The 27,428-nt window shown below is 42.2% G+C and overlaps 1 protein-coding gene across 4 annotated transcripts; it reads right to left on the bottom strand.

Moving 5' to 3' along the window:
- Nucleotides 1-36: 36 nt before the first annotated feature.
- atosb (atos homolog b) lies at nt 37-26,673 on the bottom strand. 4 transcript variants are annotated; one of them, XM_080049120.1, is made up of 11 exons: nt 26,357-26,673; nt 11,246-11,322; nt 9,187-9,357; nt 8,651-8,867; nt 6,533-7,883; nt 5,041-5,099; nt 4,578-4,677; nt 3,576-3,734; nt 2,406-2,474; nt 2,091-2,296; nt 37-1,444 (listed from the first exon to the last, which is right to left on the bottom strand). In XM_080049120.1, the coding sequence occupies exons 5-11, from the start codon at nt 7,718-7,720 to the stop codon at nt 1,291-1,293; spliced, it is 1,935 nt and encodes a 644-aa protein (XP_079905246.1). In that variant the 5' UTR covers nt 7,721-7,883; nt 8,651-8,867; nt 9,187-9,357; nt 11,246-11,322; nt 26,357-26,673; the 3' UTR covers nt 37-1,290. The 4 variants fall into 4 exon arrangements, with proteins under 4 accessions (XP_079905246.1, XP_079905247.1, XP_079905245.1 ...); XM_080049121.1 differs by lacking the exon at nt 26,357-26,673 and adding an exon at nt 14,848-15,177; XM_080049119.1 differs by lacking the exon at nt 11,246-11,322.
- Between the last annotated feature and the right edge of the window lie 755 nt (nt 26,674-27,428).

Here is a 27,428-nt window from a genome sequence, read left to right as displayed (position 1 = left end):
CCCCTCCCACCCTCATCAACCCTCCCTCTTGACCATTTCTTCCCTCACACTCAATTCTCCACTTTTTCTCTGTTCCCCCGCCTCCAGAGAGAAAGCTCGTCCGGGCTGAAATACACACTCTACTTTGTGCAGCATATTGCTTATTAAGACATTTGCGAAAAAACATAAATTAAAAATACTACAGCTTCTTGTTTTTTTTTCTTGTTTTTTTTCTGCTCCAACATCAGACTGTTCTTAACAGAATCTAATAAAAAAAAGAAGGAAAACGGCACAGTGTCCCTCAGTCTGGCTACATTAAATGAACTGGATTCCCCCTGTTTTTCATGGTATGACCCTCCTGGCTTGAGGTGTATACACACACACAGTGGTCCGTACCATATTAGGTGGAGTGGTGAGAGGAGAAATCTTATTTTTCCAACAGATGTCCTGAGTTTAGTCAAATCAAGCAGGGGCGTTTTTTTAAAACTCATCGCAAATGAAAAGACGTTCGATCACGATTGGTTGATTTTTCATTTCAGCCTTTTGCTTTCACTAGTGTTTGTGTCTCTGCTCATCTCCTCCTCAATGCTGGTCAGACAGTGTGTGACGGTGTGAAAAGTGTGTTTTTTTATGTGTGTGCGTGCGTGTGTGTGTGTGTGTGTGTGTGTGGGGGGGGGGGTATTGATTTTGATCACCCCACAAACTGGGATGTGCTTTTTTTTGTGGCCTTTTCATTCAAATCCCAAAGTCGTGTATGTTATTGGTCAGATGGGGTGCAGGCAGAGTGAAGGACAGTGTGATACGGCACTATAGGAAAAATCCAGGTGTTTAAGTAACAAGGCATGCATGTTAACACTGAACTCAGAGTGGCCACCAAAAGTGTTTCAGCTGTGACGTGTGTGAGTCTTGTCAGTCTTTTTTTGGTGTGTGTGTATGTGTCAGTGTTTGTGCATTTCTTTTTTTGTGTACAGATAAAGGTGTTGTAAAAGTCCTGCTTTTGACAGAATACATGTCAGACTGCTCTTCTGATTATTTTCATATTTTCAACTAATGGAAGATACACGAAATGCCACGTTTGGTTGCATTTTTTTTCTGTTTTGACTCTCAATGGAGAAAAGGTGCATGAAAGCAGGACTTTTACGCTCACCAAACCCCTGTATCATACTGTATGTGCATGTGTGTCTTGTGTGCGTGTGGCATGTCTCATCAAAGTCTATCAAGTTCTGTGTCCATCGCTGTAGCAGCCTGTCTGTTTCCCAACCGCCTCTTTAAGAAGCACAGGGCGGGCTGCGTCAAAGAGTCAAGCTGGGGTCACACGCGGGGGGAGTATTTGGGGTTTCTTGGCACCTCGGTGAAACATTTCAGCTCATAAGGGATCCCCGTGTCCACTTCGATGGATTTGCGAGAGAATAGCAGCCGTATATCGTTGTGCAAGTAGATCTTCCCAGATTTGGAGCTCTGGAATCTGAGAAAGGTCAGAACCGGAAGAAATGTGTTAGCAAAACCCCTTTTATTCTGACTTTTTCAATTAACCTTTATTCATACTCGAGAGATCAATTGAGGGGTGAACCTCATTTACAATGATGTTGACTTCACTTATAAACCTAGGAAATTTGGTCGAGTAGTAGGGCCACCTCAAGGAAAAATAAATAAATACAAATTATGAGAATAAAGTGGTAATATTAAGAGCCAAAAAAATCATAGGAATTTTACGAGAACAAAGTCATTCGTCTATTCAAAAAACATAATTCCGGAAAACCTATTAATGGTTAACTACAAAACAATATCGAGAACAGTCTAATGGCAGCGTTCTTGTCAACAGGTGTCAACAGAAAAAGACTGCAAAAATGCAACAACAATACAAATTCTAGTATTCAATGCAAAGACTGCATTGTCTTCTTAAAAGGTAAGTAGATATAAAAACAACATAATATTTTATTAGGAATATACATTTTGTTCACACTGTAGTGCTCCTCGGGGATATTTCACTTAAGCTTTTTTAATATTATAATCTTATGTTACTTTTCCACCACATCACAACAAAGCATACTTAAGCAGAATTCAGAGTCAGAGTCAAGTGTTAGCAGGTATAAAAAATAATGCAGTCATACCTGAGATGTATCAGGTAGCAGAGAATTTTCTTCCTTTCTACTACTGCGCCCCCTGGAGACGTTTCACCTCTTCCCTCAAGCCCTTCCTCTACCGGCATCAGGAAGATACGGTGGCGCAGGAAGGTCATGTGATTGACGGGCATGTCGCTGAAGTTGTACGTCACCAGGAACATCTTTACCACAGTTTTGTTGGGATTAAATAAGGTCTGGGAAAACAGATAGACACGGGGGAGGGGGGGAAGGTCAGCATTTCATGAGGCAAACACAAGACTAGAGTAGAGTAGACAAAAGGAATGCATAAAACAACAAACATACCACTTGAATGGTCCCTGCTTTGGGTATGCTGTATCCTTTCTTTCCAAGAGGCTCGAGGGACATCACCCCCTGTGAGGGAGAGAGACAGAGACATAGCACTGATTAAATGTTCTAAGTCACTGCAATGGTGACACAAACCTTATTCTTTGGTATATTTTAATAGTTTATGTGTACTTCCACAATCAGGATCAGGATATAGATTAGATGTGCTAAAATGTATATTTTCACAGCAGTGTTACATTTTCTTCTCTGGTTTGATTGACTGAGAAGAAGCAGCTTTCTAGGCTTTGCACGTAAAACCAATCAATCATCATTGAAATCACTAAACCAAAAGTGGCTGAAGTCCTTTGCACATCGGATGCATTTTTTTTTCTGTGAAATTAATTTGCGCGTTAATAATGATAATAATCAAATGTATAGAGTCAAAATCTAAATTTACATTCCAAATTATTCACATTTTCGTGACGTTTATTTGCAACGTGTCCAGTTTTCTGTTATTATTCTAAAATAATAACATCAAACTGTAGTGGCAGCAACATGGGGAATTATAGTATGTTAATGTCAATTAACATTTAAAGAAACTGAATCAAAAAGGAGACTTACACCACTTTTTTTACACAACAATTAAAATTCAACCTGAGGCATGAAGCTAAGCAAGTGAAAACAGCTGGTTTTCAAATGGTGCCATGCAACAGTAGAGTTTAAGATGTCTTGTAAGTAGGACTTCATTTGTTCACACTTTAATGGTGATCCTGCTGTTCTGATGTGGACAGATGTGGGAAAAGATTTTGCCAGATAGAAGAATTTTTTTTTTTTTACTACTGGTTCTGATAGGCAGGCCAACTCTATATTTGTTTTTGTATGGGTAGTTGTTCTGATCTATAACTTTGCTTTGCTTTTCTTTCAATGAGTGAAATATATACATGCTAGCAAACAAACTTCCTACAATGTGCAATAAACAGTGTTGCTTTTGTGTTTGATTTATTGTTTGTTCTCGACAAAGTCCACACACACACACACACACACACACACACACACACACACACACACACACACACACACACACACACACACACACACACACACACACACACACACACACACACACACACACACACACACACACACACACACACACACACACACACACACACACACACACACACTTACCAGGAAAGGTGAGGGCGCGCTGTGCTCTGAGATGTCGTAGTACGTGACCTGCACAGGCAGGGTGACGTGCTGTGGACAGTAGGAGCCGCTGGCACCGATCTCTGCCGTAAAGCCTTCGATTTGACCGGATGGGGAGAATCGTCCTTTCAGTATGGACTCCTGGGAATCACAGGAAGAGATAGGGGTATATAGTCATGAACCGGTTTCCTTTTAAAACTTTAAATATTGTCAAACTTTAACATTGTCAAGTGTTGGGTTCATTAAGGACAGAGTTTACTGCTGCAAATATTTGGCCACAGAATAAGAGAAACACCCTTCTCATACTTTGAAATCCATGAAAATATGTATTTCATGTCAACACAGTAATAAAGCATCTATCTGCAAGCCAACAACAACGTGAGCCAGGAGAAGGACATTTTGAAAGAAAACAACATTATTACATTGTAAGCTGGTATCTTAATGCCAATATGAAAGAGTCCTTTGTCTCTAAAATAGCTACACTAAGGAGAAACATGAACATCTTAAATACATCAACCATGTGTAGTTGGCAGTAACTTATTTTCTGCATCTAAAATGTTGTTTCCCGTCATCTATGTTATTACAGAGGATAAATAAAATAATAAAAACCCCTCTCGATATAATGTAGTCAAAAGCAAAATCTCCTTTTTTAACTATAAGACCAAGAAAATAAGGTTTGAACCTTTCTGATAACCAAAACCCGAACATTATAGATGTTATAAAAGCGGAATTTATAGCTGAGCAATTGAACTGTATTAGACTATACAGCTGTGCTTAATAAAGTAGCCACAGAGCGTATGCTGTTAACGAAATACCAAGACTCTACCGGTTCCACCTGAAATGGTTTAACATTGGTTAAGGTTTGGATTTTGCAGCCGGCTCTGACCATACACCAAGTTCACTAGCTCCATCTTTGACCTGCAGTGACTTTAGTCTCCAGAATTTAGTATTACACATTTCCAGAATAATGTTTGGAATTCTTACCTCAAAGTTGCCAAGTAGTGATCTGCTGATGGAAGATGAGGGCCAACTGGAACGCGTGGAGCGGCTGGTATCTGTGCGTCTGCCGCTGCGCAGCTGCCGACTGAATATGACCACAAACAAACAAAACAGACCGGTGGTTAGTGGTTAAGATTACACTCATTTTGTCTTAACAAACATGTAGCTTGCCTCTGAGTGTGCCTGGGTATTCAAGTCCAGACACAAACCCTTTCATTTAGAGAAACATACAGTACAACCTACGCTTACCACCACCTGTTGACTTTAAGCTGACTAAAATTCTAAATATGTAATTCATCCACTTTTGTGCAGGCAGCACTCACAAACCTAGTGCACCTGCTGAAGTTTAGATATACTGTGTCTCTTTTGATGCCTTCTGAGTAGCTGTTGTCTTTTATATTTGTAATAAGATGGTATGGCTTTGTTGGAAATATAATGGAGAACTCACCTTTTCAGCCGCAGCCCACTTTTTAGTCGTCTCCCTGATCTTGTGCAGTCTGTGGCAGTCTGAACAAACAGAGGACAAAATAAAAGTACATTTTTCTTCTATCCTGAATTATGTCAGCACACAAAAAATGGGCATCATTTGTTGTTCGGTGTTGCCATGAGAGAAATGTGTGTGTGTAATTGGGGAGTTCAGGTGTCCTCTTACTTACTGAACATTGACTATTGGATGGTGTGTCACACGCCCAAACGTTCCCCATTTCCTGTCTGCCATTCATCTTAAAGGCCACCCAACTGTCAGATGACTCGTCATTAGCTAAACCTATGCTACATGCTATCCATTTGCTCACAGGTAACCCGTCACTCATTGTTAGCCTATTGGTATTAGCTGAACCTTGGTTACGCTGGCTCTCTACAGAGCTTGGAACTCTTTGTCAGCTTGTCTTCTCATCGTCACACTCCATCAAAACCACAGATGACATTTTAGGACCTCCCGTCTCTCCTTTCTTTGTCTCTTAAAAATCTTTAACTAGCCGCTAATTACTGAAATACCAACTGTTGCAGTTCAGCCCTTCTCCTTTTCTTCCTTTCACTGTCTCTACTTTGAGTCCTCAAATTTTTCTTAAACGTGCCTATTTCTCCCTTCACTTCCCTCACATATACACCAAACACATCTAGTCCCCACAGATCCCAGTACTGAAACAGTCTGAAACCTATCTAGTGAACTAGTGAACCCTATTGTCACACATTAGCACACTCCACATCCACAAGCCCATACACTCTAAGCTCTTTCTGGCCTCCCAATGTGAAAAAAGGGCCAATTCACTTCCAGAACCATATTTTAAGCAGGATGTACGTATATGTGTGTTTGTGTGTCCTTGTGTACGCATATGTATGAGAGACACAGCACACTCACGGGGGGGGGGGGGGACAATGGTCCCTCTCTCAATGGGCTTTATTCTGGAGCTACTCAGTCTGTTCCAGCGCGGCGTGAATAGCCGGCCATCATTTCATTCTTTCAATTGTACTCGTTCTCTTAGTTTCTCAATATTTTTGCCCCAGCCTCTTCCCCGAGACGGTCAAGGCTCACAGAAGTCTCACCAACAACCACTGACTTTGAACAGCAATTACGTATTCAATGCTTTAGAAGCATCTGCATACACCGCACAAAATGTTTTTGGTCTGAGAACACTGCATTTGCATGTGAAAGTGCACATGCTGTTTTTTAGTGTATGCTATAATTAACTCACCAGGAGATTTATCTAGTGGTGTAGGTTATTTTATCGTTAGGGAAACTGTATCATCTGTTCATTCAAAAGAAAACAGCTGTACAACTGTAATTTCCTTCCTTTAAGTGTTTTATGATATGAATAACAAGTAGGATCATAGGAATATTCAGACTCCTGCAGTCAAATTGGAATATGTTCAATACTGTCTTTCTGAGAGTAACTGTCTATGTGTATGTATGTATGCGTGTGAGTGTGCTGACTGCTGACCTTTGCAGAGGGCAGCAGATGGTTCCAGTAAGGTGCAGCTTTAGCATCAGTGCTGCGACACGAGGCCGGGCCGAGTCCTGTGGCCAGCAATGACAGCCTGCTTCTCTTGGAAGTGGAGGGTCCCTCGTCTTCTGAACACGAGTCCCCTGTGTCGCCCGGGGACAGCAGCCTCTTCTTGGCAGGCCAATGGCCTCCAGAGGACAGACGGTGGCCATTGCTGCTGGGTGTTTTCTCCCAGGAAGCCAGGCCGTTAGAGGAGGGAGGGGAGGCAGCTGCCTGGGTGGCACTTCGCTCAGGTGGGGAAGATTCCAGTCCAACATCCCATTCAGTGGCCTCCCCTGGTTCCTGCAGCTCCGTGTGGTGTGGGGGGGAGAAAGGGCCTGGGGGGCTGGTAGGGCTGGCTGGGTTGGGTGTCTCATACGTGGACAGTTCATATAAGTGGGGGCTGGGCTGGCCTCCAGATGAGCCGTTACTACAGATCTCGTTTCCTGGGCTGCCGAGTGAGTGGGTGGGTGTATGGCCCCCGTTAGGTGGTTCAGTCCGGGCTGGGCTTCCAAAAGAAAGGCCCTGGTCAAAGGAGGGGTGACCGTGTGGATCACACATCGGGGGCGATTTAGGTGAGAGTGGAGCAAATACATCAGGAATGGGCCTGTCGTGATTGTGCTGCTGAGTTGGCCGTCGGGAGGGGTTGTGGCTTGGGGAGAGTGGTGGAGACCTGGGTGACAGGCCCCCTTCAGAGTCTCTGTAGTCTGTCTGTGTGCAAGAGTAGACAGAACCAGACCCACCTGGGCCCATTGTTAACCCCATCACAACACCTTGCGCTGGGGCGGGCCCGCAAAGCACATCTCCCTCTAAAGCCTCTTTGTCTGATGAGTCCCCCAGGTGGGGGCGCTTTTGAGTCAACTGGGGCTCCTCTAGCCCCCTTTTCACACCCAACCGGACAGGCCGCTGTTGGGTATCAGTGTGGGATTCTGTGGAGGTAGAATATCCCCCCAACTGGGAGAAAATGGAGAGCTGATAAACCTTTTGGAGCCTCAACTCCTGCTGGCCATAGTGCCTGGGAGTCCCCGGTCTGACCCCTGGGTCTATGCCCTGTGTGGGGACTGTAGGTGGAGGCAGGTCCCCCTCATGCGCTGGAAGCTCTAATGGAGCCTTCTTGTGGGCTAACTCCACGTGAATGTGCCGCATGGTTTCTATACTGGAGGATAAGAGTCTTTTGTGCAACGGGGTCGAGTAGGTCCCCACAAGTGCCGATAGGCAGAGCGAGATGTTCCACAGGAATAGGAAGTCCTATAGTTCCTGCTTGGAGGTTGCCAAACAGTGTGAATCAGGAAGCTGAGCAGCACAGCACCTGAAAGGAACAAAATATAGTATAACTATTAGACAGACTGTATTAAATAAAGCTTACAATAGTGGTAGCCTGTGTGAATGATGGAAAACATAAAATTACATGAGAAATGCATCAAGCCTTTCAAAGCTGTCAACAATTAAGTGAGAATATTTAATTATATCTGACTGACCGTCTTGGACAAACAGCATGAATCACAAGTGGCAACATTATAAACAGAGCGTCAATTCACACCACTCGCGTCTGGTACATGTTTGATGATGACACTCTGACACTCCTGCCAGATCTTGCCAAACACACCCATCCCATTTAGAAATGCAGAACTACACGATAAACAAAATACCAGCTTTATGAAACAATGTTTAAAGCTGGTGTGCTGAATATAATTTTCTTGCTTTCCAATTTGTGACTGTAAATGAATGGCATGCCTCTGATGTTTGGCCCAGACATACCACCTAAACATTTAAAATGAGATTACTATGATGTCGTGGCTTCACTATGTCATGGTATTATCTGAACAAGGCATAGGTGACTCACCTTTTTTGGCCCTGAGAAAATAGTTTTGCCAGTAAAACAGGAGAAACCGGGTACTTCTATTCATAGATATGTTTAGTTTAAAACAAAAAATCTAATTCTATTATTATTCTGGACCATTCAACTTTAAAACAGTAAGGAAATACAGCTCTTCAATGATAAAAGATCATTTCTTTTTGGGCAAGAGATAAGCCTATTTGTTACTGTATGTGTAAGACAACAAGATCTGCACTCACCTCTGTGCTCGTCCTTGTATAATACTGCCCGTACGGACAACCTGCATCTGGCACAACATCTGGAAGTTGTGTCTAAAATGGCTTTCTAGAGAAACCTGTCTATCTCCATGGCAGCTGCCACGAAACAACGCCAACATCCCAAGATAGGTAATCAGGAATAGGAAAGGACTCCAGAAGGAGTAGGAGAGGAGGATGAGATGGACACAGGAGCTATGACCTGAAAATAAAAAAATTCTAAGTGTTTGTTGATGATAAAAGACAATTTAAATCAACTAATACCATGATGTTATAGTTGTTTATTTAAAGATACTACATGTTATTTAAGTACAATGAACCATTGCAGACAGAACTGAAGACAATCTCATTTTGACTTTTTTTGTTGTTGAACACACCGGATACATAAGCAACTTTGTAAGGCAACCAATTGGTCAATACACACCAATTGCATCATATTTGTTTGATCTAAGTTGATTGTTTAAGAAATAAATGAATAAGAGAATGTTCTTCAATCATAAGTCATCGTCCTAGATACTTACCAGAAGGGTGGAGTGTCAATGAGGCAACAGGCTCTTGAGAGGAAATCTGAAGTAACTCTATTGGGGATCCCTCTGTGATTGGCTGATAGCCAGATACGCCCTTCTCTGTCACCTGGGCGTAGGGTGTGGCACAGCTGTGGCATCATGACAGGGTCATTCCAACCAGAACCCCTGAAACATATAAATCAGAGGTGAGTCAGTTCATTTTAAATTCAACATTCTTTAAAATTTAATTATTCCTGATGAAAATCCACACAGATTATGACAGAAACACATTCGAAATTACAGCAAAGAAATCCACAGAAACAAACATATCTCATACACACTTTCTGTATGTACACAGACACACTGCTGGTGAAGGAATACTTTAAGGCAAGTAATGAAGCCGAAAAGCATTACTGAACTTCAGAAACACAACATCTTTCATAACCACATGCCCCATTTTTATGAGAAAAACAAACACTCTGGGTTTAGGATCAAACGTGGACAAGCCACTCGTTGAGCAGAGAGTAGTTATTTCCAGTCCTAACTTGGCACCAAATGGTGCTGGGCCAAGAGAAGTAGGACGTTTCCCGACCCACTTGGACCCGAACTTGGGAATGTAGAGGGGGGAAGTCACAGTAGAGCTATCGCTATGGCAACCGGTAGCCCAAGGATAACGGCGCCTTTGTGCTTGGCCACAAAGAGGGAGAAAGAGAAGCAGAGCTAGGGAGAGAGGATGGACGGTGGGGGGTGCTGGGGGCAGACCGGCAAAGGTGCTCCTCCAAGAAAATATCTACAAACACAACAGAATGGGTGTCCTGCATGAGGTGTGTATGGCAAGCCAGACATTTAAACACACCGTGATAATGACCTTGGTTCTGATAACCTAAAGCAGGTACAATTATTAGATATTTACAAAGAAATGCTGTTTCTTCCTATAGCTTGAAATGTCAAATGTGACAACCGGACAGTTGTTTTGAAAAAATGTAAGAAAGCTAATCTGTCTAACAACCTGCTGGCACTCATATAAAATCAGTTGAGACAAGAAATGCAGTTGGTTCCCATTTAGGTCTACATTACAGCAACCCGTTACTTCACTTTCTTGCATTTCCTTTTCGATCATCATGAGGAAACAGTGATGACGCATGGAGAGATCCATTACATAAACTGAAATTAATGACACAGGCCTGAATATCAAGCAAAAAATTGTAAAACAATGTAAAAAAAATAAAAATAAAATTGGGTATTTTCCACAACATTGAAACACATCTGAAAAGTATCTAGTGGAACTGTTAGGGGGAAAAAATCTCCAAATTCCTATGTTATTACGTAATGATCAAACTAGGTAATACCCCTTGTAATAATTACCCAGCTGTATTGTGTGTCATATCTTTTGTCAATTAAAATTCTCCTTTCACACGGTCTTCTTATTCAACGAGAACAGAGGGAGCATCCGTTAAGGACACAAACATGAGAGGTATCCAGACAGAGGGACATACAAGGGGAAAAGACAGACTGACTTTGAACTACTCCCTATAACCTGATTATATACATCTGCAATGGCATATTATTGGGTTGTATTGCTTTCCTATCACTGTGAACAAAGAATCACATGGAGGAGATGTAAGGGGTAAAGCTTTTTGTCACCTGAGCCTTTGCCACCTGTAATTACTTACATGACATATGGTCCCATGCAGTCACACAATGCTTCCTTGGGGGAAACCCAGGTTGCACAGACTTACCCACAAACACATGAGTGCCTCTTCACAAACTATCAACATAACAGGAGTACATATACATATGGACATAATACATGTTTTTTTAATTACACCAAAAAAAAGAATAATCTGAACATGACATGATACTATTATAACATGTGTAGACGAAATGTCATGCCATTGTTACTGCTATAAACTGCAAACCTGCAGGACATGTGGGACTACAAATGCTGTAAACCATCGCATTCAATTTGTTTGCATATATTTCTCAGGGTGGTGAAATCCGGTAATTGTCATTACCAAGTGAAATGACAGATGACAGACAGATCGAGTTGGATCAACATAATACTAGCAATCACCTTCTCTTGTTTTGCCCCCAAAGACAGGTGGAGCCTCCAGGGCGAGCACCCAGGGGCGAACACAGGGAGTGGGGAGGCTGAAAATAATAGGAGAGGAGAGGAGAGGAGTCAGCAATGATTATTTATAGTCACTGCCTGTGTCATGCCTCACTGGGAGCACCCAAAGGCTCTGTGCTAGGTCCCACTTGATTGCCGACCTTATTTTGAACTAGCTGAGCCAAAGCTGGCAGAGGCTGCCCAACCCGTTTCAAGCCGGATCCAGGAGCTAACAGAGGGGTAGAACTATTCTGGTTTACCCTAAAAAAAGGATCAGGTTTCTGGGCGTGTGACCAGTTTAGACGTGAGAACTGCATTAATGAACATTGTCGTTGTTTGAATACACTGATACTCACACCTGCCCACTGAGACAAATTTCCCATGTTGACCAGTAATCTACTTACAATATCTGATCCATGTAAAAAGCACATGACCCTCACACACTTAAGGATATGAAAAAAACATATGCACACAACCACACACACAATTCTGCAAAGTTACATCAGTAGAAAAAATGCATACATTCTGTAGTACTAACAAGGCACTATACAGTATGTATATATGTAGCCTATATAAAAAAGAATTAAAAAACATGTAAGATCAATTTATGAAAGGTTAAAAGATAATAAAATACCTCTCAGGGCACAAAGGCCACATTTCAAACACATATTATCTACAATAAAAAGCTATTACTGATAGCTATCAGTGTTTTTTTAAATCATTACCATCAAAATTAATTTCCTATTTCCTTAATTGAATGCTGTTGACATGAAGCATGGAGATGTTGCACATCATTGGCAGACCAGGTGCAATCAGAAACATATCATCTGCAGCATGGCAATCATTCAAAAAGAGAAAGAGCACATGTAGAAATGTTGAGATGACAAAGAAGAGAGAAAAACAGGAACAGAGAAGCAGACAGACAGCGAGAGAGAGAGAGATGAGAGAAGATGAAGGGAACAGAGAGAGACTGCAGCCTAGCCAAAGACCTTGAGAGAGAGATATATAAATACAGCAGAAGCAGGCAGAACTCCCCAGTGTCAGGGCCAACTCAGACTTGCTATAGTAGTTCATAAACCAGCAGTTCAGTCTTGTTGGTTCAAATTAATAATCAGACGGGGGCATTGTAGCTATAATTAAAAAGCTCAAAACTTATTTTCGGTTTCGGAATGCCAAACCCATAACTAATGAATCATCGGAAGCTCGTTTGGTTTTAGCTATCAACATTTTAGGTTTGATTTCCCAGTTGAAATACGCTCAGATTAGCAATAGGAAAATGAGATGGGACTGTTAAGGGATAACTATAACTGTCAAGGAAACAGTTCTTACCTAGATAATTATTTGCAGTATACAGCAGGATATGGCTATTCAAACTGTTATTGTGGTCTTGAAGTAAAGCTAAAGCAAGCTCCAAAAAGGTATCCCAACCTAAACAAAAGCATCAAAATGCTTCAACTCACACAGTTTCATGTATAAAGACTCAGGTCAATGGGTTTAAAACCTTTGACTTGACATGTGCCTTGTGTGGAGCTCAATCATTTTGTGTAGGAATGTCCTTGGAGGGGGATGTTTAGTTGCTGAGGTGTGTTGAAATATGTGCAAGGATGTGTGTTGCTATAGGGGCAAAGGAAGGCTGTGGTCAAGAGGTCAGTGGGTCAAAACTATTGGGTCAGATGACTTACACCACTTCAGGAGGCCCAGGGGCTTTCAATCATCATCATCATGAGAGAGAAGGGGTGTAAGGGTGCATGTTGCTAAAGGGATAACACAAAAGGCAGAGAGGTTGCTGATCTACATTTTACTAGCAAATGACTTACACAGTACACTAGTAGTAAGTTCCTCTGACCAGATTAATTAGAGCTTGACACATCGCGACACTCATCCGTCACTGAAGTGGCCAAAGCAGCAATAGTATGTTAAGCAAAAACATATGCCACACAGTATAAAAATGCACACTTTAGACCCTGTGGCCTCCCCATAAAACCAAAAAGCTGAATGAAACACACACAAAAAGTAAGTACAAATAGTATCCACAAACTTGTCTTTAGGATGCTGACTGCCCTGACCTACAGACACTCAGTGAAAAGTGAAATGTTTGGGAGTGAAGGGGGTAGAGTTCACACAGCCAGCAACTTTCCTTAGAAAACACCCTGACATGTGAACAGTGTACATTCATCACACCAACATGCCGCATTTGTGTGTGCGCACACACACACACACACACACACACACACACACACACACACACACACACACACACACACACACACACACACACACACACACACACACACACACACACACACACACACACACACACACACACACACACACACACACACACACACACACACACACACACACACACACACACACACACACACACACACACACACACACACACACACACACACACACACACACTTTCTGCTTTAAAAAGCATAACAAAGAAGAAACACAAAAAATAAATATAACAATGACATATAAAGGCAATGTTCAATCAAATGTCACTCTTGTCTTGGAAGATGTGTTTTGCAACTGTATCAGCCAATGCCAACCAAGTCACTGATGGGTTATGTGTTTCACACTAATTGTGTTGGTTGATTAGTTACCAAAGTATCTTGTAAAGCATGCACACATTTGTCCGCATTTGGATGGCTTTTTCCCCACCCTGTTATATTCAGACTATTTGAAATGACTTATTTTCAATCAGTGACATAAGCTATGGTCTTAAATTGGCCCTTTGTGTGAAAGCTGAAAGCCACTGGGCTGCACTCTGCTCTCCTTGTGTCCTCAGTCCACCCTTTTAACTCTGCATAGAACAGAGGGATGATAACATCAACATGAAGTTAGCAGCCTCCCAAATACCCCGATTGTCTCGTCAATTTTTACCAAAGCCCCGCCCAAGCTACTCCCAAGCCTGTACTGTGCCTGCAGACTGATAAACACACTGGCACACACAAACACACATACACAGACATTCTCTTACACACAAAGTTGTTAAGTGCTTCTGCAAACAATCACCTGTTGATTAGGTTACAGTCGAGTTGGCAAGAGTTTGGAAATCTGATCTCACTGTGCACAAGGCGTGGAATGACAGCTGACTGTGAACATGTTTGAGTACATCAGACAAAGACAGAAGACAGGAAGTGACAGAAAATAGAAGTCAGAAAGTGACAGAAGAAGGAGGCAGGAGGCTATGTTGATTGAAACTGATAAACCTCTGTTGCCCCAAAACACACTCACACACACACACACAAACACAAACACAAACACACACACACACACACACACACACACACACACACACACACAGGCAGTCTAAACTAAGCTGGCTCAGTCACATAGTTGCTGAGAATGCTGTTTGACACGGGGGTCCCTTTCTGTCTCCCCCCCTTCCCTCCCTCCCTCCGTCTGTATGTCTGCCTGCCTCTCTGGCTGTCTGTCTGCCTTTCATGTGGCCATTTTAGGAGACGTTGATTCACCAGAGCCCAAGCTGACAATATGACAGGAGCAAAACTTTACAGTACACTTGACTCGACAGCAGGAGAACTTGTGACACTCACCCTTTTAAGAAAAGATGGGGTTTATGTCGCTGTCTGCATTTCTCCTTCCTTCCTCTATTTGGTCTGGTGGCTGGATGGGTAACTCTTACTCTTTACTGAGCGTTTCTTTCTGTCCTACTCTGCGTTTCTATTTCCCCCTGGGTCAAGTTGCCCCTCTCTCTCTCTCTCTCCCCCTCGACTCTCCACTTTGTTGTTGTCTGTCTGTGCTTCCTTCCTCCTGAATGGGCGAGCGTTTAGAAAGACAAGTCAACTTGTTATGTCAGGAGGCCCGAAAGCCTGCACTAGCTCTCTCTCTTTCTCTCTCTCTGTATCTTGTTTTCTTCCTGTCTACCTTTCTCCACCCTCACACATACACAAATCAGAAAAACACATCACCAACTCTAACCCCCCACCCATTTCTCTTGTCCCCTCCCTCTCTCAAGCTGCCCCCTCCCCGTCTTCCTCTTTCTGTCTCTCTCTCTCTCTCTCATTTGCACCCCTCCAAAATACCTCCAATACAAAAGCCACTTCACATGCTGGCTTTCCCCCTTTTCTCTCCTCCCATTCCTCCTCTTCCTCGCCCTCTCCTCTATTCCTCTATCTGCTTTCACGCCCCTCCTTTCAAGCCTTCCTTACTAACCTACCATCGCTCTCTCTCTCTCTCTCTCTCTTTCTGTGTTTCTTTTCTGTCGGTTTCCTCTCAGCTGATAAAGAGAGGCATGCTTCGCTCACTCAGCAATGAAAGCATACACAGCAAAGGAGGGGAAGGGGGGGGATATGTGCTGTCTGCTGATTGGCTAGAGAAAAGGGGGTCAGCTGTAGTGGCTGAGGTCCCTATTGGTCATGGGGAGGCACCGAAAGGAAGTAGGAGGAGTGGAGAGTCGAAGCCGACGCCCACCTGCTCCTGCTCAGCCTCTGCTTCAGAGGTACAGAACAAAAGTGTATTTATGTATATGTGTGTATATGTGTGTCTGTGTGTGTGTGAGCGTGAGCCTGAGCCCTTGACAGCTTCAAGCATGTTTTTTGTTAAGTGTGTTAACTTGCGTAATCTCTTCCCAAAGTGTGCCAGCAGCCAGATGTGTGTTTGTGTGACCGTGTGTCTGTGTGTTGGTTAGAGATCAACGGGGAGTAAAAGTTTTGGATAGAGAATAAAAATGGTAACATCTATGTCTTATTCTTTCGCAAACACACACATAGACACACACACACACACACGCACAAGCACACAAAGGTATTTTGTGTGTAGAATGAAATGTAAACAGGACCCTATAGCCAATGCAGGCACAAATGCAGAGAGCTTATCTGCTGGTGGAATGCAGATAGAAAATGAAGTGCGTGTTAAAAACTTTATCAGCGGAGTACCAGAAGCAGCCCTCAGCTGTGTGCGTGTGTGTGCTAATAAGGAACAGCATGTTTACTAGGAAAGAACTCCTTCAAAAAGAGTGGTGTGGTTAAAGTACACACTCACTTGTAAATGCTCTCTCACCTATCTCTAACACACACACACACACACACACACACACGCACACGTGCACACATTGTGAGTGGGGATTAGTTAAAGCACTGTTAAAGCACAGTGCACAAAAAAAAAAAATTAGAAGCCGTAAAGAACACAACTTCGCCTGGGTCTCTTGTTACAAACACACACCTACTGTATACCCGCTTGACTTTATCAGATGTGTGCTGGTCTCGACATGCGGGGACCAACCTAGTTCTCTTTTTCTCTGTGTCTGACTCACTGTCTTTGTCCATACCTATATCGGTCACTGGTTCGATTTCCGTCTGCAACACAACCTCTGTCTGTTTCCAAAATAAGACAGTATAATTATAAGAGTAATTGTGCACTTGCCAGTTGCTGCTGCTTTGATTATCTCTGTCATACACAAGGATGGGGTGGACATGTATACGTATGTTGTTTGGCTGAGCTTTTCTTGAACTAAATCAAGGGTCTAAGTACATAGGTGGCCTAACATGAGATTTGGGTTTATCAAAATCCTTAAAAACGTTGTGCCCCTCTGTGTTCAACTATACAGTGATACTGAGTATGTAACAAATTGCAATACATTCTAACTTGAACTTATTGCTTTGTAAAAGCCACTGCTGTTGAGAGACAAACATCTGAATTTCATGCTTTGGTTGTAGAGCATGCAACTAACAATTATTTGCATCATTGCTTAATTAATTGGTGAACAATTTAGCCAATAAAGTGTTGGAAAATACAAAAAAAAATCCATTCTATTTTTCAAGAGTGCAACGTGTGTAATCAAATTGCTTGTTTTAGACAGGCCAAGCCGAATATTACATTTAAAATGATATTATATGAGACAATTAAAACATCAAATCCTTAGGTGTGTGCGTGCTGATAAATTCTTGATCGATTAATTGTTTCAGCTGTACGTTTATGTCCTCAAAGATGGATGCAGGGTGAAAAGATTTGTGTGGACAATGCCACTGTTGTTTTGTTGTACGTGTGTGAACATTGAAAGTGCTCAGAGATGAGGTTCGAAAAACAAGACACCACTTCAGCCGTGTACCTCCAAATATAGAGATGTGGGGACAGGGGAGAGTGGAGGGGGGGAGGTGGAGGGCGTATAAGACTGAGACAGCAAGATAGACTGAGGGAGATAACTTAACAGAAATACAGTGAAATATCTCAACTAGGCTAGGTTCTTGTTGTAAAACAGGCTCGGCCACTGCTTTTAACGGCAACGCCTGGAAGAAAAAAAGTGATAGTGGGGACCTTCTGCTTGTAGGCCGCACTGTTATTGAGGAGCTTGTGTTTCAGCATACACCAACACACATACTCCTGTCCCTTTAAAAGCCCATGTTGCCTTCCATATTTGGGAAGAAAGGGGCGTGTCTTCTGTATGAAGACCTTCCTCTATTCAAGGGGAATCCGAGTGCAGCTGAGGAGAAAGAAACCTCGAAAACACACCCGGCCTCACTCACATTCCATCAAACACAGGCATTGATGCAATCCTGACTGGAGAGCATGGCTGAGGCACTGTTTGTTTTGTTGGATGTTTCAGCCCCCGGCTTGTTAAATACTGTATCACACACATACCTTGTTTTGTAAGCTCCTCAAAGAAACACCAACTGCGTTTCTTTTGTGATGAGTGGACCCACCGGCACTGAACAGTCATATCCTTTGAAAACGGAATAGCTCTGATTTTGACACTACCAAAACAGAGCTTTAAATCAGTTCAAAAATATCGTAAACAAGGTCCAATTCACCCTCCTCTTTGGGGAGGTGGAGAACAAAAGAGGGGAGGTGGAGGAAGGGTGGGAAGGGTAAGGAAAGTGTGTATGTGTCTGTGTGTGATGTACAACAGTGTTAGTGAGTGTGTTTAAGAGGTGTATATCTCTTCCACAAGTGTTAAATGAGAGCATGCTTCAGCCAAACAGTGGACTCTGAGAAAGCTCCAGTGTGCAAGAAGTAGTGATATGTGTGTTTACTTTTGTGGCTCAGATCCATTTGAACCTTGTGATGCAATGCGTTTGGTTTTCCTGTAACATTCAAGTGACGTCAGATGAGGCAACAAGATATAAATATTGCAGAATACAGTGACAACCATCTGTGTCTGAAATTACCTGTTTGACCTGTGGAGCATAAATTAAAACCATTTTTAAAAATAAGCATGACACCCAGACCATTTTCAGTGTGCGACAACGTTGACAGGATTACAGTTCAAAGTGCCAATTTAAAACTGGCTTCCCCAATTATACAGCAGCACATGGTTTTGTCTTAGCCTTCAACTTCTTTTTTTAGCAGTCTCAGTTATTATGGGTCACCACATGGTAATAACGTTAACTGCTTTTTCTATTTTTAACATTTCGGCCATTATTTCGAAGGCATGTCAGCTTTCTTTTGCACATCCCACTTTATTTCTTGGTCGCAACTGTGTTTTACAGCAGAAAAAAGGACCTTTGAATTAGGTGCTTCACCTGCCAGTTTGAGTGCCATGACCACACCCAAAGTCCCCCCGCAACCAAACCATAATCAGATAGCCAGTTCCCACAGGTAGTTTCAGCCCCAGGGCGGTTTTATTAGAGTTACATAATGTAAAGTGCTGTAACAATCAGCTGGTGATATGAACTCTCTGGAACGGTATGTGTTTGACCAGCTTCGTGTTGATAAATAAGATCACATCGCTGAAAAGAGACATGCGGTATTCAAGTAGAAACATTCCATTTAGCTGCACAGAGAAAGATGTGGTGCATATGTGTGTGTGTGTCTCTCTTTGCAGTTTATTCTATCAAGTGACGTCTCAAGAGCTATAATGGCGTCATATAAACAAGGTTTGGATCAGGGTTAAATTTAGGACTGGGCTAGGGATAAAATTGGCCAGATGTAGCTGAAAAAAGACTTTTTCTTGGTCCATTTTAACCACGGGAATGTCCAAATAAAAGCATTCCCGATATAATATTGCGTTTGTTTTTCCATTATTTCCAAACATGTCTCTCCATGCACTTTTGCAATCTTTTCCATCACTTATTAATCATTGATTTCTATGCACCAGCACTGTGCGATGACTTCAATTGAAAGTGTCTGTGGAAACATTTATTTCCCTGTTATCTGCGACTTGATGATATTAATAGATGTCCTTGTAGACATACTGTAGGTTTTGTGTATTCAAGCTGAATCCAGAATTCCTTTCAACACCACTTTAGTAGTATCTTTTCTATGGAATATTTCCACGAGCAAGATTAGGATTTTACTCTGTGATACTTTTCAGCGTCGGGTCAGAAAGGTTCAGACAAAAACATTTCACTTTTTTTTTGCGGGGGACGAAATCAAAAAGTGATTGAGAAGAAGAGAACGGAGGGAGACAGAGCGCAATGGAAGAAATGCGCAGATGGGGAGGAGTGTGGCACCCTGAGTCTTGGTGACAGGCTGGGCCAGCTCAGAGGATGGAATGTTCCAGGGAAATATGTTGCCTATTCATGGAGGACAGGAAATAAAGCTCTCTCTCTCTCTCTCCACCTCTCCTCCTCACTCCTTTACCCTTAAATTCAGATGCTTGTCTTTGTCACCTCACACCGTGTCTACTCCCCTGTGTCCACCTTTCTTTAGTTTGAATTCATTCCTTTTTACCCCTTTCATGCTTGGGGAACTCACACAGCATGTTGTTGCTGCACTTCTCAAACTAGGAGTGTCTGAATGTCATCTGCCATCTGGGTAGTGAAACAGGGGAGGGGGGGGATCACTCTCTCTCATACTATGTAGCTCACTAATGCCTAAGCAGGTCATACTGTCAAAATCTAACCAGCCAACAAGAACGATGATTAGTTATTAGACCAAGTGGCTGTTGGAGAAGATTATGATCGCTGTAAGAGCTAATTAAAAGCCACATGCAGGTCTACTGATGTTCATTTCACAACAGCAGACTAGTGAAAATTAGGACACAAAGGACTATTTCGAATACCTTGAAGGGATTGTTCAGTATTTTTGAAGTGGGTTTATAACTTTATGCATAGCTGGTCTGTTACGGATCTGACTGTAAACACAGTTATTTTAAAGGAGTTTGGGAGGGATGTTGCTGAAGCAGAAGTCAGCTTTGTACTGTACACTATATGCAGTACAATATACTATATAAATAACTTGCCTTGCCTTACTGTTGCAGAGGGGGCCAGCATAAAAAAATGTTTTGCTAATGCTCAATATATTAACGCTTACAGTACCTCAAAAATAAAAATCTGTTCAATTGTACACAACATATTTTTTTAATTTTTGTATCAGACTTGTTTAGGTAAGCATTAAAATACCAGCTTATGAACATGCTTATGAACACACACATAGCCTTCACAGAGAGCGGCTCATCCATTTCGGTAAAGGGGTTGTTAAAGGGTGAAGGGCATTGGGAGGTCTGGCTAGGGTTAATCCTGAGATCAGTCCAACACAAATGTACACATACACAAAGGCGCTTGTGGTTATTAAGCAGCAGTTAATGATGAGAAGCTTTAGTACCGCAAGAGTTGCTACTCTGTGTTTTTGCCCGAGGGAAGGGCTGTACACACTATATTGGCAGCTACTAAATTAATGTGGTACCATCAGAATACAAATAGGCAACTATACAAATCTCAAGCAGACTAAAAATGGGTTGACACAGATCCAATGGGTGCTGTTATCTTGTGTTAAAGCCTCCAAGGTATCAAATTGCATGTTAAAACCTGCCAGTGTTAAGTTCACATGCAAATCTGCATGGAGTCATGGTATGACACAAATGCTTCGATTTACAAAACATACAATCAATATATTTTTTAATGTAGGCCTATGACCTACAGTAAAGCCAGCTAACTTCTTGGTCTCATTAGGGGCCATAGATGACTTGGGGAAAAATCATCTGGGAGCCATAGGCCTCTATGTAGTAGACTATTTGTTGAGACATTTCAAAGGATGAAAGGTAAGAGTAACCGATGGCTGTACTAGATAAAAAGTCAGGATTCGCCAAATCAATTCATATTCCCCGTTCATGATAACACACTGCAAATATGAATGCAAAATAGAATAGAATAAAAACGTACCAATAAGCCTGACCATTTTGTATCACTGCCTGAATGCCATTACTGTTTGTTTCTAAGAGTGGGTATCACATTTCTCAAAGGGAAGTTTTTTATTTTATTTTATTTTGCATGAGTCCATTCAAGTGACAAATTGGTCAAGCAAAGGCCCATGCCTGTCATCAGCCTCTTCAAAATGGAAAGATGGGAGTAAAAGCAGCACAGAGGGCTGTAATGGAGAGAGGGACAAGACAAGTGCGAAAGGGAGATGGGAGGAAGAGTGGACAGGTCTTAGCTTGGTAAGCTCTGTGTTGACCCATATAATGCCCAGAGATGTACATCTGCCTTCTAACATCTACTCTTGTACTTCTATGGAAGCCATATCAACAGACTTAATGACTACATAAAAGATGCCCTGCAACAGCTCATTATAACCAAAATATATATTCCACATTTTCAACAACCCATATTAAACAACTATTTTTTTACAGAATTTTGCATAGCCTTCCACTACCCACCGACATGTTATAGTTTTCATATTTCAAATTGTTGTGATCATCACTGTGGCGATTCCCCATCTAGGATGGCAAGAAATTATTATTTTTGATATTGATAAATCTGGCAGTTCTTATTAGCAATCGATAAATCATTAATTCTTCAAACAAAAGTTGTGAATCCTGCCAATTAAAAGATCCCACAGCCCGAGATGACAAATGGTTTTCCAAACTGTTTTTGTATCCCAATTTACAGTATTAATTCCTAAGATATTAAGGTTAAGTTGCTAACAAATGTATAAAAAAATTATATAATTATTTTTTTTAATGCTTAAATTACTTCACGAGTACTGTAAGCAAAGTCAAAAGACAGGCTGGAGATAACACTCTCACATGCTGAAACTGTTCAGAACTGGATATCACAGCCCTTTGCTACTCAGGGTGTAATGTCAAACCATGTTCATTTATTCAGCAGACGATCCTGTCACCTTGCCATCCTCCTCTCTCTTTCTCTCTCTCTCTGCACTTCCGTTGCATTTGAATAAAAGGAGAGCAGGCTGCTTCTATAGATAAAGCAACTCAAAACACCCTAAACAAAGACGGAGCACTTGACAGGAGAGAACATTTTTTGGAAACTGTCTCTGAAAGATGTGACGCTGGCCAAACATGAGGAAGAAGTACAATCTGTTTTTGATCATTTTCCATCACTGGATGCTAAGTGATGTTTATTAACCCGTGTGTAGCCATTAGCTTTTTGTAAATTCTCCATATTTCTAATCTGCAAGTACTGCACAACTGCACTGTTCCTCAACAAGGCAATAGTTCTGAAATATTATGATATCATTGATTCTACATAAACTTACTTTTACTCATCTAATTATGAGCATGTGGCTCTCTCCCTTTCCTTTCCTTTCTCATTCATTGTTCTTGCATCATTTACACAACACCAATATCTAACGTGTATCCACTATCCACCCTTCTTGAGGTCTATTAAAAGCAGCTAAATAAAATGACAATACACCCTGCCTGACGTTCACCTCTGGTCCTCTGAAAGCTCCATGGGGTGTTTGAGCCACTTAGCATTAGACTCACAAGTGCCACATGGAAATATATGAAACTTTGAATGTGTCAAATGTTTAATACAAATAAAATACTTCTTAGTTGACTATCATTATATTAAGACGTCATTCCATTAATGTATTGTTGGGTCAAATTATTTTAATAGACTTACACCTTCCCTAACCTTTGAAACAGTCTCCCAGGGCTCACTTATTCCAAGCACCCCTTCACTGCCCTATAAATAGGAAAAACCTATTAACCACAGTCGGTCAATCACAGTCACAAACACATGGACACGGCAGGTTTGTAAGAGGACTTACTAGTTCCTCAGTACTGGCACTGGCAGGTTGTTAAGTGGACTAACTGACCTTTAATGTTAAGCTTGAACCTACGTTTAGTTTGTGCGTGAGTGTGTGTGTGTGTGTGTGTGTGTGTGTGTGTGTGTGTGTGTGTGTGTGTGTGTGTGTGTGTGTGTGTGTGTGTGTGTGAGTGTGAGTGTGTGTGTTTATGTGTCTGTGTGTGTGTGTGCGCATGCATTTTTTTCTGAAAAGACCCAAGGTGAAGGTTACAGAGTTGAAGTGCCATATGTTGCTATGTTATGCATAAGCTGTTATTAAGAAATAGAAATATCTGAAAAACAAACACACACTCACAGAGTTTATGTTGCCCTCTGACCTGTCCTCTTGTTAATGTTATCTTTCATCTCAGCATGCCTCCTCTCTGTCCCTGCAGTGAATCATGCATCCAGTAGCAGACACAGCATAACTCTGATTGGTTCTTTGTCAGTAATTCTCAAATCCAGGTTGGGACCTCTCATACACGATGTATGAGAAAACATCCAGCAATGCCATATACTGCATTTTATAAACGAGATAAACCTAAAAAGGTGTGTACCATGTTGAAGGAGTCTGCTAACACAATCGATGGAAAAAGTAGAATAACAAAAGAAAAATCTTAACAGTGTCACCATTTGCCATTCGGTGCACACAAAGGGTAATCTTAACAAGAAGCTATATTTTTAGGCCTCACTGGTAGCTTGATATAGAAAATTACAATAGGATGAAGTGACTTAGACAAATAGTTTTTTTATTTTAATGACAAGAGAGACAGACATTGTTCCAGTCAGTCAATTAGTCAGCACTGATTCTTGCCTGGTGATGGCTTAAGGCTATGTAGAAAATATATATATGTTACATTTAAAAGGCTTGTGATGTGACATACACATTCTTGCACAACTACATGTATGAAGAGCTTCCCTTCAGTTCTTTTACCCCTTTTAACCCTCAATAGCTCTCTATTTTAGAGAGGTAATTTAGTTCTCATAATATAATGTCACATGCACACACTCTAACTCTTAAACACACACACACACACACGCACTAGAGATCAATATAGCCGCAGAGCAGTGTTGAGTACTGGATCTAACCCACATAATCATCTGTAATCTCTGACATCAAATCCTGCAGAGACACATCAGCTCAAAGCGTTTCATAGCCCCACACCTACAAAGCGCCTATAAAGGTGCAGGCAATAAAAAGGAGAATTGCAACCATGAACCATAACCACTCACTCAGATGGCCGTAAGAGGTAGAATGTATATTCCATTTGTTCAAAACATAGGTTGGATGCAAGGATGACCACAAGATAAACGGTGTTACTTGACCACCCCTTAATTAAACCGTACGCAGCAGCTGAACTGTGTGCAGCCAAGGAAAGAAGAGCCACTTGCAGGCCGATGTCTAACTAACATTGTTAGTCTGGGCCTAATCTATTCAAACACAATCAGAAACTGAGCTCATGCAGTACTACAAGCCTCAAGTTAGCATTATATTGACCATAATGGTCTCATCATCTAAACAGCAAGGTACTGGTGGCTCCATATAGGAAACACACGGCTACTCATCATGATGACCACATTGCTTAACTTAGTTTACCTACCTGTGCAGTTACATGTATTTCCCTGACAATAATTACATTGGTATTGCACATTTTTCACAAGTAAGGAAACAGACCTGTCCTATTTGGAGATTCCTGGTGTTGTTTTCCTTCCACGCTTAAAATGTCCCACACTCATCCTTGCTGCGTTTTTGATCCATTCCCTCCTTTCTTTTCCCTTTGACATGAGGGGATTTTCTAAGTTGCTTTGTCTCACCAGAGCAGACTGAATTAATGACTTGTCCCTTTTTCCCAGCATGTAGGGAGCTTAAGCTTAAGAGTGATTGTGCACGGGACAAGGCCGGGCCCAGGTCCCAGGCCTGTTGAACAACACACATGCACCTCGCATTCAGAGCTGGTTACAGCAGAGATCTGTGACGTCACACTCAGCTGAGGACAAAGCCCACTGCTTTCTCCCAGACAGAGAGGTGGGAGGTGGCCACCAGGAGGAGAGGGAGAAACATCTAGACCTGCAGATGGATTTTGCTGCGGCAAAGTGTGCGTATGTGTGTATGCAGAAAATCTTTGATTTCCATACATGTGGAACAGCTGCAGAATTCCCATATGCACGTGTGCTGTGTGGATAATGGACAGTGAGAGCGCGGATGCATACACGTGTGCCTAATGTGTATGTCAATGCCATCAGGCCCTGCCTGTCAGGACAATGGGAGGCAGTGTATTTCAGCTGAGCATAATAACCCTGTAATAACTGACTCCACTCTAACTCTTTATGGATTTTATATACTGTAACAAGGGTTTAGAGCCAAGTCAATATGATCCCTTAACTGTATGATGCAATGCAACTCCCAAATGCAATCCAAGGGAACACTACGCCCACTGCACTCAGTGCTATCCACCCTCTTGTAAGCTTTACAGTGATCACCATCATCACTCCAGCCTAGGCAGTCATAATCTCACAGATATGCTATAGTGCTGGTTGATCCCTCCTCTTTGCAGAGCCCATGTATGAACAAAGCCAGGAAGGCATGAGTGTGCAAGTGATAAATGAAATACACACACACACACACACACACACACACACACACACACACACACACACACACACACACACACACACACACACACACACACACACACACACACACACACACACACACACACACACACACACACACACACACACACACACACACACACACGAAGGTGATTAATGCACTGGGATTTCTATCACCTCCGCAGACTGCATGCACGCGCGCACACACACACACGTAAAGAAAGAGTGAGGTAGGCAGACAAAGCAGGGGAACGCCCCCTACACCCTGCAAGCTACTGTCAGGTCATCAGCTGGCTTAGGCTGGATTCAAGTCATTCTATGCCACAGATTAGTTCATTAGGGGAACTGGGACGACCTGCACGTTCAGAGTGCCAACATTTCAAACTGAAATCACCCAGATATGACTAGGCTACATAACCTAAACCGTTGTATAATTTCCATATGGTTATATTTTCCGTTCAAACCATGCAGAAGATTTAAGTGGTAGCAAATGTGAAATACTGTGAAGCCTTAGCCTACTACTCACCCAACAAAATAAGGTGGCCTCAGTTGGAGGGGGAGAACACAGCCTGGCAGTTTGAAGTGACGCGTCCTTTTCGTCTCGGAGTTTGGCCTTTTTTTGTTATCTCTCTGTCGTGTTGACTGCCTTCGTTGTCGGATTCCAGCGAGCCAACGTTACTGGGTCGAGTATCGACTTCGAAGATGAAAAGCCGTTAGCAACCTTTTAGCTAGATGTCTGATGGTTAAAATAATCGCAGTTTTAGACTAGTCCTCCCACTCTGTCTTGCCACATATCCTCGCTTGCTGGCTGACTATGTCCCTTCCTCTCTCTCTCTCTCTCTCTCTCTCTCTCTCTCTCTCTCTCTCTCTCTCTCTCTCTCTCTCTCTCTCTCTCTCTCTCTATGTGCCTGTCTTTTTGTGCTCGCAGCTGTTTTCGTTGTTTCAACCTTTTGCCTGAAATTCCTCCTCTGTCTCTTTAAGCGGCAACGTTTCCGGGGTTTGCTGGTTAATATATCGGAGGCGGGACTTCACGGCCAGCTGAGCGCCTGTCATTTAGACAATTGGCCGCTTCTGCTTCCCTCGGCCTATCAGCGCCGAGCAATCACGCCTTCTTTGAAACATGCAAATTTATTCAAAAATCTCGCTCCGTGATTGGACGATGGACTAACCCTAGAAACGCCCAGTACACGTGCTTTTTCTCCCCTCTCATTCTTCAGTGCAAAGGATGGCTATTGTGCTGAAGCTCCGGTTGAGAATGTATCCTGTATTATTTAACAGAAAACCACAAGAAACAAAGATTTGATACGAAAGCAACTACGTGATACTGTTATAAGGCACTGATATCACATGTGACGAAATCGTTCAGTGTTTAGGATAAAGTCACAGTCAGAATGCAAGAATCGCAAACCCCGTTCTTTATTTCCCGTTTGTACTGTATCAGCCATAACGATGTTGTCACACAGCTAATAATAGATCAGCTTCACTTTGTATCCCCATATTGCCTCACAGCTGCACTGACCTCAACGCCCATTTACCCATAGCACACTGGGGCCTGATTATACTCTGCTGTACAGATAAAAAGAAAGGCTCTAGTGAAA

Source organism: Ammodytes marinus, assembly GCF_949987685.1.
Source record: "Ammodytes marinus genome assembly, chromosome: 2".
Taxonomy (NCBI): domain Eukaryota; kingdom Metazoa; phylum Chordata; class Actinopteri; order Uranoscopiformes; family Ammodytidae; genus Ammodytes; species Ammodytes marinus.
Note: the sequence above shows the minus strand (reverse complement) of the source record. Positions and strands in the feature narration are given on the sequence as shown.

Bases quoted from the DNA above. Each gene is read 5' to 3' on its own strand.
- atosb (XM_080049120.1), bottom strand. From the start codon at position 7,720: ATGCGGCACATTCACGTGGAGTTAGCCCACAAGAAGGCTCCATTAGAG. The intron at 4,678-5,040 runs GTGAGTTCTCCA...GGTCATATTCAG, and splicing joins AGTGGGCTGCGGCTGAAAAG to TCGGCAGCTGCGCAGCGGCA. The intron at 2,297-2,405 runs GTATGTTTGTTG...CTGTTTTCCCAG, and splicing joins AAGCAGGGACCATTCAAGTG to ACCTTATTTAATCCCAACAA.